At 46.9% G+C, this 14,063-nt stretch overlaps 1 protein-coding gene across 1 annotated transcript in view; it reads left to right on the top strand.

Moving 5' to 3' along the window:
- Nucleotides 1-14,063, top strand: part of GRAP2 (GRB2 related adaptor protein 2) — a 537,997-nt gene that overhangs the window by 325,868 nt on the left and 198,066 nt on the right. Inside the window, exon 5 of the mRNA XM_086963467.1 lies at nucleotides 2,360-2,528. Coding sequence (XP_086819593.1) covers nucleotides 2,360-2,528 — 169 coding nt within the window. The remainder of the gene's footprint in view (nucleotides 1-2,359; nucleotides 2,529-14,063) is intronic.

The following is a 14,063-nucleotide window of genomic DNA, read 5'->3' as shown; positions in this document are numbered from 1 at the left end:
GCATTTTCCACTGTAAGAGAATTTGTATTTAGAACAGACATGCGTTAAAACGAATTTATTAAAAAGATTGATAACTTCTTTCATTTTGGAATTGATTGCACTCACACAATTGGATTAATTCACACTGTATTACAAACAAAAGTAATTCTAACAGTTAACCCAGAATTGAATGAGGAACACGTTTTAGAGGTTACTTGGCTCATGTTACAAAATTACATCTTATTCTTCTTCCTGTTACACAATAATGGTTACATGTTACAAAATGACGGATAATGGTTACAGAATGATGGCCCAGGTTTACACAATGATAGCCGAATCGCAAAGAATGGTGACCAAAGGACACAGAATTATCACCTGGGTTTTCAGTATGTTGGCCAAAATTCACTGATTGACAGAATGATGGGCTGGCTATACAGCATGATGGCCCGGTGTTACAGAACGATATCCCCGGGTTTACAGCATGAATGACCGGGGTTACAGAATGACGCCCAGCCGGTAGGGAATGTGTGTGAAGACGGCTGGCAGGCCTTGAATAGTAGCTAAAGTTTGGACTTATTTTAACTGAGCTCCCACAGGTCCATTTCTACAGGTTTGCAGATAGATGTTTCAAAATGTCCCACTGACATTTTTCTCGGTCATCCGTCGCACTGCAGGCCGAGGTGAGCAGATGTGCCGGGGGATTTAAGAATGAACAAGCACACCACCACTCAGCTAAGAGATAAAGACTTGAGACAATTGTGTGCTATAAAAATAGTGAACATAGCAAACACAACAAGATTAGGGACGGAGTGCTGACATTTTTCAACCGCTCACCCCCAGTCAAGACATCTGGGTTGAATCCATCGTTCTTTTGGTCACTATGCCACCCCAGTTTGGACCCAGCCAAAAGCAAATCAGTCTTGACCCTGCTCCTCATGGGAAAAGTCAAGCCTGAACTGTCAGGCCAGCTCCTGGCTGGGTCGGAAACAAGCATCCTGGGACTGGTTTAAGGGTAACACCCCTCATCAGCTGAGATAGATTGTATCCTGTGGCTCAGCGAGCATAAAAATAGTGAGCATGTATTAAAAAACAGCCACCAAGGGAGCTATTAATAGATGGATGGTAACTGGAGGAGCAGGGACTTGTCCAGGTGGTATCTCCACCTCAGTTACTGGCCATCAGCAGTTTCCGGGCCCTGAATGGTGAATAACATTCTGGACCTTGAATTACCCAGTCCGTCATTGCATATGAGCCCATGATACTAGGCCCTTTCTGCTTACAACAGGTGTAAAATCTTGGTGGAAGAGCATTTGAATTTACCAGGTTAAAGCTTGGGATCATTCGTTTTTGTATATCTTCTTGAGATGCCACTCTGCACCACTCGACATGGGGCTCTAAAAAGAGAAAGGCTGATCAAAAATAAACTAAAGCACTTTCTATTAAGGTTAGTAGGAAATTTGCTAGAATGGAAGTTAACATAGGCCAGTTGATATCTACAGGAGTTTTAGAATTGTGCAGCTATTTTCAAAATGCACATAGCGGCCTTTTAGGGATCTGTGGGCGGGCCAAGCTGTGACTCGAGTACATGGGTATGCTACATGAACTGGTAATAAAAGTTACTTTTCACCTTTCAAACTCTCGTAAAGACCACCCAAGCCGGAGTTAGTTGCAAGCCTAAGCTAAGGAAGGTTCCAGAGCTTTGTGGGTGACTAGCTTCAGATCTCCTTGGCAGGAGCCTTCAGTGAAGGGCGCTTGTGGCACTGAAAGAGCTCATGGTTGGGAAAGACGCCTCCGGTGTTAATGATGGAAAAAGCTCACCAGGTGGGTTCTTCTGGCCGGATCCCTGGGTGCATAGTTTCTGGAGCTCATATCTCTTCCGTGAGTGGGTATCCCAAGTAAATCCTTTCCTGCCTCCACAGCATCGGGTTATCTGATTCGGAGATCCCAGTGAAGAGTCTTTCTGGAGTTGGGAAAGTTACAGGTGGGACGAGGCAGTGCTTGAATCAAGGATTAATTGCCTTCCATTAAAAAAGAAATTGACATGTTAAATACATGAAAAGATGATCACATTGAGATGCCCTGCAGTTAATTGGCCAAGGATGGACTTTAGGTTTGAAAGAAGTGCAAGTTAATGGTAAAATAATTTCTGAGTGTTGATCACTTACAGTGGTTACCTACAGTCATAGAGGGATAGCCAAAGATCCAAGCCTCAGCTGTGAAATGATAGAATCACGGCCTAAGGTAAATGGGGTCTGCCCTGTGGCCACAGTGGTGTAGCCTACGCACTCACTGTGGTCATATACTTGGGTATTTTCATGCTTGGTGAATCTTCTTCAGTAAATATAGTCATTGTTTGATGGTTGCCCCTTCCTCTTATCAGGCATGAAGACGACGTCCAGCACTTTAAGGTAATGCGAGATACCAGAGGCAACTACTACCTGTGGTCTGAGAAGTTCCAGTCCGTCAACGCCCTGGTGGCATACTACAAAACCATCTCCATCTCGCGACAAAAACAGATCTTTCTGAGGGATGGCAGCCGGGATGAGCAGGTACGACTCCTTCTTATCACCCTGGCTTGCAGCTTCTATGAGCAACAACTAAAAGATTTTCATTGTCTTCAGCTGAAGATGTTACAAAGTGGATGCAGTCTCATTGATGCCTTTCTCATCCATCTAAAGTTGTAGTGGGAGGGGGCCGAGCACAGCATGATGGTGAGGAACTAGACTAGTACACTATACTGAACATTCAGAAGGAATTTCGTGCAGTGCAGGGGCAACAGTCATATCCAGAGTGCTCTCCGGACGAATCTATTTAGATGTTGTATCATTAAGGATGATTAGTAAGAAAATGTCTGAACTTTTCTGAAGTTTTTTTTTCTCTTCGTAATGTTATTAGTCTTAAACTGTATATCCATTTTTGTTTTTGACTATTGACCAGTCACTGAATATTTTGCCTTTTTCATTTTGGCCTTGCATTTAAGAGCTGTTGTGTATAGACAGGGGTTTGAGCACTGGCCAGCACCCGTTGTCCTAGGGGTGAAATGTGTTTCTCTAAGCGGGACTCTGGAACCATTTACTAAACCTTCCTTCCCATATGGCAACAGGGTCGACCAAAAGGAGGGAAATATTTTAAGGAAAACTTGCCAACATGACAAAGGGGGATAATGTATCCAACGATACTCACCCATGTTTCAGCCCCACTCAAGGATTTGTGCCTCATGCGTGCAACGCAACAAGATTGCATCAGGGATTGGATGGAACATTGAGTCACCACCAATACATGTTATAGTGCTGTACATTGGCGTAATACTTTTTCATCAGCCTATTGTACTTTTCTCAGCTGGGCTTTAAAGGAAGGTTCAGTGCTCTATCATCCCACTCTATAGCAATGGGCCAGGTGTACTAGGCCCTTTTGTGGTTGCAAACTCTGAGATTCACAAACTCACAGGGTTCGAATCCCAAAATGGTCCATTCCTATGCACAAAACCCATTCTGCAAGTCAGAACTGTTTTCTCTACTCATAAAATGGGTTCTGTGACCCATATCAAAATGCAGTTTGGAAGGGGTGTGAAAGGGGCTCCTTCAAAATTGCGTGACAGTATTGAATGTATCAGTTGACCATTAACTGACTCTTCAAGGGAGATGGTAACTGATTTGGTGTGGGAGATAGTTTTCCAAAACGGAATACTTTTGTTTTATTTTGCAGTATCACGGTTCCTTAATGAGCACAGGTCTCTTTGGGGAAAAAAGTTTTCCATTTTGGAATGGATGCTGGTCTGCTGTCCCTTGCAGGCCATCGTCCCTGTGGGTGAATCCAATCACATTGCGTCGCACCTTGTGAAAGGCCTATTAATTAGTGATTTACTTTGTGAACTTACCAATTAGGACACAGGTCGGATCGCAAAATCTTATTCCATTAGTAAAAAGTTGGTGTGCAATTTGAAACTACTTTATAAAAATTGAATAATAGTACTTCTGAAGGATACTTCTAATCACAGATTCCTCCGCTTTAAAAATGTCACCCAGCGCCAGATTAAATTAGGAAGATTTGGACAGCATTGCTCCCGCACACTGGTAGGTGGCGCCGTGAGGCTCTGTGTTGCTTTTGTTTCGCCCTGGAAGTGATGATTGAGCCACACATAAGCACCATCCTTGCATATCGACATCAGTTCCTTTCTTTCTGCACCTTCACAGATCTACAGCCAACTTTTTTCTCTCTGTGCATGTCCTCTTCGAAAACGACAGGGTTTAAGCCTTGTAGGGGATGTGGTAAACTAATATTTGTGACAAACCCCCATAAGGTGTGCTTCTAATATTTGGGTTCGGGTTACGAATCCAAGTCCAGTGAGGAGTGTGCCGTTATGAATCTGAAGGTTTATTCGGAAATATGAAGTGAAGCGATATGCCGCAGAGCACCAAAAGAAGTCATGGCAGTCCCATTCGAAGTCAAAGGCCCGGACTTGTTGCCTCTCTCAAGGCTGGTCCCACAACAAATCGTACGTAAAGTTGAAGAGGAAACACGAAGGCTTAGCGAAATTTGTGCCAGTCCACCCACTCTCAGCCTGAAAAGTCTCATGGTCACATGGCAGCCCCTCAGCCTCATTCCCAGTCCTCTACAGAGGAGCTAATTCCACATCTGATCCCGATGCACTCTGAGTTTTCCGGTTCATAGGCAATGTTTAAAGAGGCCATGTTGCACATCTTTGGCACTTTACTGGCTCTCTCTTGCGCACCAGTCAGGGTAGCACCTTTTGCACCCGTCTCGGGTTCCACTCTATCGCCAGAGTCAACTTCCAATCTGACACTAAAATCTACACCAGCCCAGTGTGGCTGGTGCTGGAGGATAACCTGTCCCAATAGGTGGTGTTGCCATAGAGCCGGCTCGCATGACAGCTGCCCTCCCATGAGGCTCCTACAGTTCGGGGAAACAATCCACCATCATCCTGCCTCTTCAAGTTTGCTTTTGAGTTGCTCGGGTGGGGTGGGTGGGGGGGGGGGGGGGCTCTCTCTCCCTTGTCACTGCCCTCGTCACAGCTCAACTGATTTTATTCCCCTACAGTCGCAATCATTGCAAATGGCATCTTGCTCAGTGCAAGCGGTCGTTTTCTGCCGCTCGAGTAGATATGTACTCGAGCTGCATAGCTGCCAAGGTTTCAGATTGCTTATGTGTGACATTTTCATAATTTCAGTGTAATTATGAGTGACATTCAACGACTATGAGTGACACTTTCTCACGAGCAAAATCAAGCAATGAAGACGAAGGTGAGGGAAACATAAATATCAGAAATTAGACTCATTTGAGCAACGAGAAATACTAAGAATATCTTAAAACTGCGCAAAGCGCCAGAAACGGAAGTGCACTAACCTAGTGCCAGGTTTGCTTTGGCTCAAGATCATGACTCGCAAAAAGTGAAAGTAAATTAAATAAGGATTTGAGAAGGTACTATTAGCATATTAGCACTTACTAGTCTGTAGTGAGCAGCACCTGACTGGACAGACAATAAACCAATCAAACACTGCAATGAGTGTTTAATTCTTATAACCAGCATAGGTGGCACGTTTTCAGGCTGCTTATGTGTGACATTCTTGTGCTTTCAGTGTGTGTATGAGTGACTTTCTACTGCCAAACGAGTGACTCTTCCTTGCAAGTAAATTAAAGCAGTAACTAGTATTTTTGTGGTGCTCCGTCTGTGAAGTTTTGATTAATATGCAAGATAAAAACCCAGCTTCAGTAGTTAACCAGTGAAACCAGCCAAGGCCATGTAAATGGAAAACCTAGCAGTACGAGCAACTCCTCAACGTGTCCCAGATGGCAAATTCATGAAGATATAACGAAGGCAAGCATGTGGTCCAACATTTGATGCAACTGAATTAGTCTTCTCGTAAAATGCCCCTAGGTTACATAATTTAATCACCAGAAAGACCCAGAAGTTTTAAAAACTACTAAAGGGTCCGTTCTGCTGACAACAAAACTGTCCACCCAAACTACCAGCTGAGATGCGCCACCGCGGATCTCAGCTGGTAGTATCAATCAATACAGTGGAGTATCAGCTGACCCCAGCCTGCCGGGGCGCCACCACTGCCTGAGGTGAGCAGTGAACTACAGGCTGAGGCTCGCGCTGTAAATCATTATCATATGTAAATATACAACAATAATCACACAGACTTGAGTGAGGCAAGCTGGCCGGTACAGAGTCTTGCAGCATGCTGGCACACACCAGGGTGTGACATTCGGGTCAACTTAATGTGCTGCAGCCTCTGGGATAGCTCTGGTTATCAAGTGAATGAATGTTCGCGGAAGAGGCTGGCACTGTGGCACCAATTAAACTGGCGGACTGGGCGCAGGCAGCGGTGTGGGCACTCAGCTGCAACAAAATATAGAAACATAACTGACGCCCGACTATCAGCCTGCAGGCTGTCAGTAATCGAACACAAGAACTGGGTGATTATCGGCTACATGACACCATGCCACGTGAATGCTGCCGGCCCGAAGACGTCTCAGCAACAGTATCATGCGTGCTATTGACTGAACTGTTTGAATTATGCTGCCAGTGCAGCTCCGTTCCAATGTAGCGCGACCCACAGTCCTCGGTGAGTCTGCAGGGCAGTGGCAGAAGCCTGTCCTGGGCAGCCGATGCTACTGGATCGGTCACTGGCTCCGTGACCTGAGGCTTGGCTATAAATATATTCCACATGGCGATTTTTGACGGCCCGGGATGAGAAGAAGGCAGTTCTGCGAGCGTGATGAGTGCAGCGCCGGCGCCCGTTCACCAATAAACAGCCCCTCGCGGCTTAGTCCCTTCCAAAACAAACTTCCCGCCTTCCGCAGCAGGACGTGACGTTACCCCCGCGGCGCAAGGTATGGCTTTATCTGACTGGGCCATGGCTGTGACGTTGGTAGCCTTTGCGCAGTGCTGAAGTCATGCTGGCTGAGAGATCTGTGGCGGACATCATTAAGATTATACATTGTAGCAGCCTTTGCTCAGCTACGCTACAAGCACCAAGCTGACAGGAGCAGTACATGCACGCCACAGGCGGCGCTCTGCCAGCTACCAAACTCCATGATATTACCGTTTTAGGCAATGCTTCCCTGGCACTCAGACACTGTGCAAATTCGTGACAATGCATTTCAATGCGGTGATGCGGATCACCACACTGGAATGCGTTAGCATCACGCCTGATGCGTGATGCTTGCCAGGACTGGACCTGCAGTTTTCTCAACGCGGACTGGTAGTTTCTCATCGTGAGAAACCTGACCTTCCCGCATTGAGAATCTTGCAGAGAGGTTTATTTTCCACGCTCGCGATCTGCAATTTGATGTTGCTGATAGCGGACAAGGAAAAAGTATCGCCGGGATGTCATTTTGCACGTTCGCAGTCGCCAACATGACGTTGAGGACCGCGAGCAAGCAAAAAATGCCCGCTACGCGTTTTTGCACTGTGCTACATGCAATTCACGTAGCACGTAGTTGACCAAACTACGCGAGCATAGCATAGTCCTACGTCCAGGGTTAATTAATTAATGTTGTGCCCTGGGTGATTGCGAGGTGCAGACTAGTGCAACCAGCCCCTCTGTCATATTTTGCACTGCTGGGGATGCCTACCCATCAGAGAGCCATGATTTGACCGTTCTGCCATGTAAAAGGAGGCATTGATTTTGGGGCGGAGAGGGCCCCTGATCTCCTACACCTAGGTGGCATTTTAAACATATAATCTCTGACATGCCGGCTGGTAAGGCCCTTACTTGGAGGTACAGGAAGAAGGAGGGCCCCTTTCCATAGATGTACGTGTGGCCCTAGCCCTCAGGACATAGTGAGTTGCCGAGTGTACTTTGTCTGCTCGTGCCCCCTGCGCTTGCTTTGCTAGTGGTGGTGAGACCTGGGCTCTTCCTCTCTTGTTGCGGACAATCCCAGCATCCCTCTCCTGGATTAACTATGAGGACATGAGTCCCTGTTGCCGATCTAGCTGGCCTTCGGAGTTGCGTGATTGCCCTCTCCTGATGGGGGTGCCCTGTCCTGAACAGGTAGGAGAGATGCCCAGTGAACTGCGTTCTCCCAAGTTGTAGTGCCTACACTTGGCTTGGATAGATGCCCGGAGGTCTATCCCAGCTGTGGGTCACACATTGAGGCTGCTTACTGACCCACACATCCCTGCCTGCTCATTGTCTCTTTGGCCCGGGGAGGAGATGGGCCCTGTACACATACACTCCTTGACCCCTCCCCCTGTTGACACCCATCTGCCCCTTGCTGCTGCATTCTGTGCTCTCCTCGTGGAGGTGCCCTGTCCTCGAAGCTGATTTTAGCCTGGCTCTCTCGCCTGGCTCTCTCTGGTGCTGCATAACTTTGAACTCGATGGGCAAATCTGAGGGCCACCAAGCCAAACTCCAATTTGACTCTCACCGAGCCCAGTGGACAACGTAGGTTCATGCTGAGAAACCTCGGACGTGACTCCTGACTCCACAGACATGAAAACACTTTTGGTGGCAATGCAGCAAAGCTTGACATCCGTTGAGTCAATGATGGACAGCAGAATGGATGCCATCACACGCAAACTGGAGAAACACGAATGTCAGTTGGAGGAGATGGAGCACCACATTCCTGTAGTGGAGATTACTATCTCATCTCGAGGGGACACATTGCTCATCATGGAGAAAGTCTTAAAGGTCATATCAGCGAAGAACGAAGACCTGAGGCGAGATCCCGCTGTAACAATCTTCACATTTTGGGGGTGCCAGAATCTTCCAATACAGGCAAGATGGAAGATTATATGGAGAAGCTACTCATTACCTTGTTTGGTGCTGAATCCTGCTCAGATCTCCTCATTGTAGAATGTGCGCATCGCACCCTGGTGGCTCAGCTGCTGCTAGGGGCCCCAAAATGCCCAATCGTTGCCAGACTCCTTAATTATCGGGACTGTGACGCTGTTGTCCGCTTGGCCAGAGAAAAACGACCCCTACAATTTGACGGCCATAAAGTGACACTCTACCCAGATTTTACAATGGTTGTCCAGGAGGGAAGACATAAGTTTGTTCTGATCAAACAGAAGCTGTACCAGGCTGCCCTGGCCCAACTATGCATAATCGTTCAGGGCAAGGATTACTTCTTTACCAACCCCTACTTAGTTGCATATTCTATGCACCAGCACCATGGTCTTGAGCCTCCTGAGACAACCCCAGCCACTTCGCCACATGCATCTTCGCCAGCGAAGGACTTGGATGACCATGCTCCTTCCCTAAGATTCCACTGATGTTTCTTTTCATTCTGTGTTCTGTCCACGTCTCTGATGGTCCACAAGGGTTACTGCATCATTATAGTGTTAAACTTGAAGGGTCTGTACTGGGTGTCTCTAGACGCACTTGCTTTGAAGATGATGACCCTTGTTGCCTCTCTGGATGTGACCTGCAGGATACCCCTTATAGCAATTGCTTGCATTGCTTTTTCTTTTTTTCTTTTTTCTTTACTGATGTTTTATCAGATGCCATTCATGCAGGGTTCATTATGTTGAAGCTTTGGGTTGTACAACTGGAGAGGGATGAGATTGGGCCATCAGTGTGGGAGTGGAAGGGCAAGGGAATGTGTGAGGTGCTTTTGTAGTTCTGACTAGTTTAATATTGATTTTGTGCAGAGCTGCCACCTTGGAACTACAGACTTGAACCTCACTATGAGCTGCATCTACTTCCTTCCCACGTATTAGCATGACTTACTCAACCAGAGTCGACGCCAAGCACCCTGTAAATGCATCACATGGAACATTCGGGGGCTGGGAGACCGCGCAGCCGAGTACACATTTTGTCATGTCTCAACAGACATGGCATTCACGTAGCTCTTTTACAGCGCTTGGACGCCTCAGGGAAGCTATGTGCGCTCTATAAAAATAATTTTCATTTCACAAGATGCTTATTTGGGTATCGCCACAGATATGACCTTCGCAGACAGATGGGCTTCTTATAGACTAGTTTCCATGTATTCCACCTATACACACTGGACAGTTACACTCATATGCAAGAGAGTACCGTACATACAGCAGGGCTCCCTACGTGATGCACAAGGCTACTACACGATAATGTTGGGGAAGATACTCTCACATGCTGTTACAATTGTAAATTGCTATGGGCCTAACACAGATACCCCACTTACTTTAAATGCCTCTGGGACCACGTTACATCCATAGGACAGTCTCTGCTACTGTGGGACGGTGACTGTAACACAGTTATATCTGCAGACATCGACTGCTCACACATAATGCCCACCTACCGCAGCATTGCCTCCAGCCACCTTCAAAGTAACATTGAGGATCATGATCTGATTGACATTTAGAGAACGCACAACCCACTTTTTAATCAGGAGCACGTGGAAGTTGGTCTAGGCTGGATTACTGGCTGATCTCAAGGGGGATGGCCCCCTGGGTGCAGGAGGTTGCACATCTGATGTGCACATACTCCGATCATTCCCAAGTTCTACTTGTTCTGTCCATTCCCGCCCGATGCTCCTGAGCGCTATCTGGTGCCTTTCGGCATGCTCGCCTCTTGACCACCAATTGTGGGAAGAACTAAGGCAAGAAATATCTGACTTCTTTACCAGAAACACTGGATCAGTGCCGCTGATGGGTACAGTATGGAAAGTGTTTAGGTCCACTGTCCGAGGTCTCTGCCTTGCTAAAATTGGGGGAGTTCCTCACTACCTGCGAGATCATCTCACCCATTTGGAAGACAAACTCAAGCAGTTAGAAGCCTTACTGGCTAACATGGAGGATCCTCGACTGGCCTAGCAGATCAGGACGGTAATGTTGGAATTCGACGAAATGGCCAATAGAGAATGCCTGTTCTGAGGCAAATATGCCACGGTTTGAACATATGAGGAGGACGAGCATCCAGGGCACACCCTGGCTAATATGACTAAAAGGTAATTGGTTGCTAATAATATTCTGGGCATTCCGGGCGAGCGAGACCAGCTATATATGATTACTCATGGTATCCACCAAACCTTTTCCTCTTTCTATAGCTCCCTCTATACTTGAAAGAAGGGTGATTCTATTGATGTTGATTCCTGCCTAGAGGATGTGTCATTGATCTGACTGAGAGACACTCAGAGAAACCTCCTAGATCAGGACTCACGGTTGATGAGGTAAGGGAAGCAATACAGCAATAACAGTCTGATAAGGCGACGGGCCCGATGGGTTATCTGGGGATTTTTGCAAGGTGTATGTTGAACCCCTGGCTATGGTGTTGGTTTCTGTCCTACATGATGCGAAGCAGAATGGCCAACTTCCCCCTTCTATGCGCAAGGACCTGATCATCACACTGCTCAAACCTGACAACCCCCCGACCGCTGTGAGCCCTGCATGCCTAAATCTCTTTTCAACTGCGATGTTAGGATCCTAACCAAAGCACTAGCTAATGGCTTGTCTGTCCTCATGTAGTTTCTGATCCACCCAGATCAATCAGGCTTTATCCCTGGTCGATCCACATCCTATAACCTGCGAACATTTTTTGCAGTTCTGCAGGATATTGACCCTGATCTGGCTGCAGAAGCAGTGTTTTTTAGATGCCAATAAGACCTCTATTTAGTGGGACTTCTTAATGGCCGTTCTATGTCAGATAGGGCTTCCTCGCTCTTTCCTGTTCTGGATTGCACTCTATTATTCCAACTCGGGTCACTAGGGATCGTGTTAATGGAGCAACCTCCTCTCCCTTCGCAATAACACGAGACACACAACAGGACTGCCCTCTGTCACCCTTACTGCTCTAGCGGTGGTGCCAAGTTGAGACAACATCATCGTGCATGCGCACTGTGCTACTCTATTAGTCATCTTTGGATTTTTTTATACGCAGATGACATGACCCTCTTCCTGCGGGATCCACATCTCAGCCTAAATTATATCCTCTAGGAATTAGTCTGGTTCAGGGGGCTATCAGGCTTTCCGATCAATTGGGAGAAGTTGCAGCTTTTCCCCCTTACACAGGCCACTATACCCTTTACTTCAGACTTTCCATTGCAGTGGTGTCAGGCAGACCTAAAATATTTGGGTGTCGCAGTATCTCGAGATAGAAAGGAAGTGATATGATCCAACTATGAAGGAGCTCTGTCCACACTCACTGATCGTATTACCTGGACTTCTCTGCCATTGTCACTGGCAGGCTGCTTCGCCCTAATAAAAATGGTGAAACTGCCCAAATTCTTATACCTTTTTTAAACATACCTCTTCAATTGAGCCGCTCCTTCATTCAAGCACTGAAAACACAGTTGATATTTTCGAGGGTACTCCAGAGGGATGGCATACTGGTAAGGCCAAGGCCCACTGACCCCTCATCAGGCACCCCAGTCTTTTCGGGGTTAGGGATCAAGCAGACATTGACCAGGCCACCATAGACAGTGCACTTTCTAGTCCCCCACCCCTATGGCATCAGCCTCAAAGCTGCTATAGTTGCCCTTAGTGGCACAGGACCACCCAGTGGGAGGCAGGATCAGACGTTTCTTGCAAGGTGGCAAAAGATAATATTTGGAATTTGGTTCCTTTAGATTGTTCAGCAATGTATGCCCTGCCATTCCTTTAAGACCTGCTGCATCTCCCGCCCATATCAGAGTATCTTTCAAAGGAACACCTGCCCTTCCAGCCCCAGTAATAGGGGCTAGCTGCTACTCCCTTGTGCCGAAGTATGACAGAGACCTTCTTCCCATTTTAGATTTCCACCCTTGGAACGCTTTCTTACAGAAGAACAAATTCAAGGTGTTCAAGTGGCCCAGGTTCAGTATGCCTTGGATTTAGGTGACTGGATTGGTGGCTTTGGACCTGCAGGATGTCTACTTTCATATACACCTCCTGCAGTCTCACAGATCGTACTTGTGTTTCATGGTGGACCTAGAGCATTTTCAATTTTCTGTGCTCCCCTATGACCTCACAAGTGCCCCTTGGGTGTTAACAGCAGTCATGACGGGTCACAGCACACCTTCAGAGGTTGTAAAGTCCAGTTTCCCCCTACCTCAATGACAACCTGTTGAATGTGAGTTGTAGACAACCTCCAGATGATAGCAAACCCCTTGAAATTGTTGGGGTTCACTATCAACTTGTCGAAGTCATGAGTGGTGTGGCTAAGCTTTAAGGAAAATTAAAATAATAAAAAACAATAATTAAAAAAAACTTACGGTGCCACAGTATTTTTTCTAAGTCTCTCTTTTCCTCGTCACTATGCACCACCAGAAGGATCAGGAAGCGTACCCAGGCTCTCTAAGCCAATCACAACGCTGCAATGCAGGGTTGTGGTTGGTAAGCACCCAGGCTCCCCTAAGCCAATCAAAAAATTGGTCTGAGTACCACGATTCAGCGCTCAACCAGGAATGGGAGCCTGGGCATGTGTTCTCCACCCAGGCTGTAATGCAGCCTGGGTGGAGAACATGGTAAGTGCACATGAATGTTTGGCCGGCCCCAGACAGCTGGCCAAACATTAATGTGCACTTGCAAAGTGTGCTCGACACTCTCCCTGCTCCTGTGTCAAAGCAGCCCCACTCTGCCCTGCAGAGCTGCGGCAGCAGGACAAAATAAAATGATAATAACCTTGTTGTTATCATTTTATTTTTCCTTTATTTCGCTGCTGCACAGCATTGGGGCGATGCTCCTCCGCCTTAGCGTAGGAGCCGCCACTGCCCTCCTATCCAAGGACATAATGAGGGCACTGGCTGGAGCAACAGCGGCATCTGAAATTCTGTAGCAAATGGAATCCACTTTGGAAAAACATATTGGGCAATTCTATGTAATTTTACCAACAATACTTGCCACCAGGAGAGACCTGGAGTACAAGACTTCCACAATAATGATTGAGGCAAATTTCCATAAAGCAGATCTTATGAAGTTGGCTGAGCATGTTTATGATAAAGAGTCAGTGCTGACTTCAATAAATCCCATGTTACAGCCGGTACTGTCCTAGTTACGCACCCTGCAATCAGAAGTGAAACATCTCAGGCTCACGGTAGAGGATTCCGAAGGGGTATTCCAGGCGCAATAACATTCCCTTTGTTGGAAAACCAGAGCACACAGAAGGCCAGAACATGGATCTGTTCTTGTAGGAATGGTTGACAACTACGGTCCTAGC

Source organism: Lissotriton vulgaris, chromosome 1_1, assembly GCF_964263255.1.
Source record: "Lissotriton vulgaris chromosome 1_1, aLisVul1.2, whole genome shotgun sequence".
Classification (NCBI taxonomy): Eukaryota; Metazoa; Chordata; class Amphibia; order Caudata; family Salamandridae; genus Lissotriton; species Lissotriton vulgaris.
The sequence above is the reverse complement of the archived record's forward strand: the minus strand, read 5'-3'. Positions and strand labels throughout refer to the sequence as shown.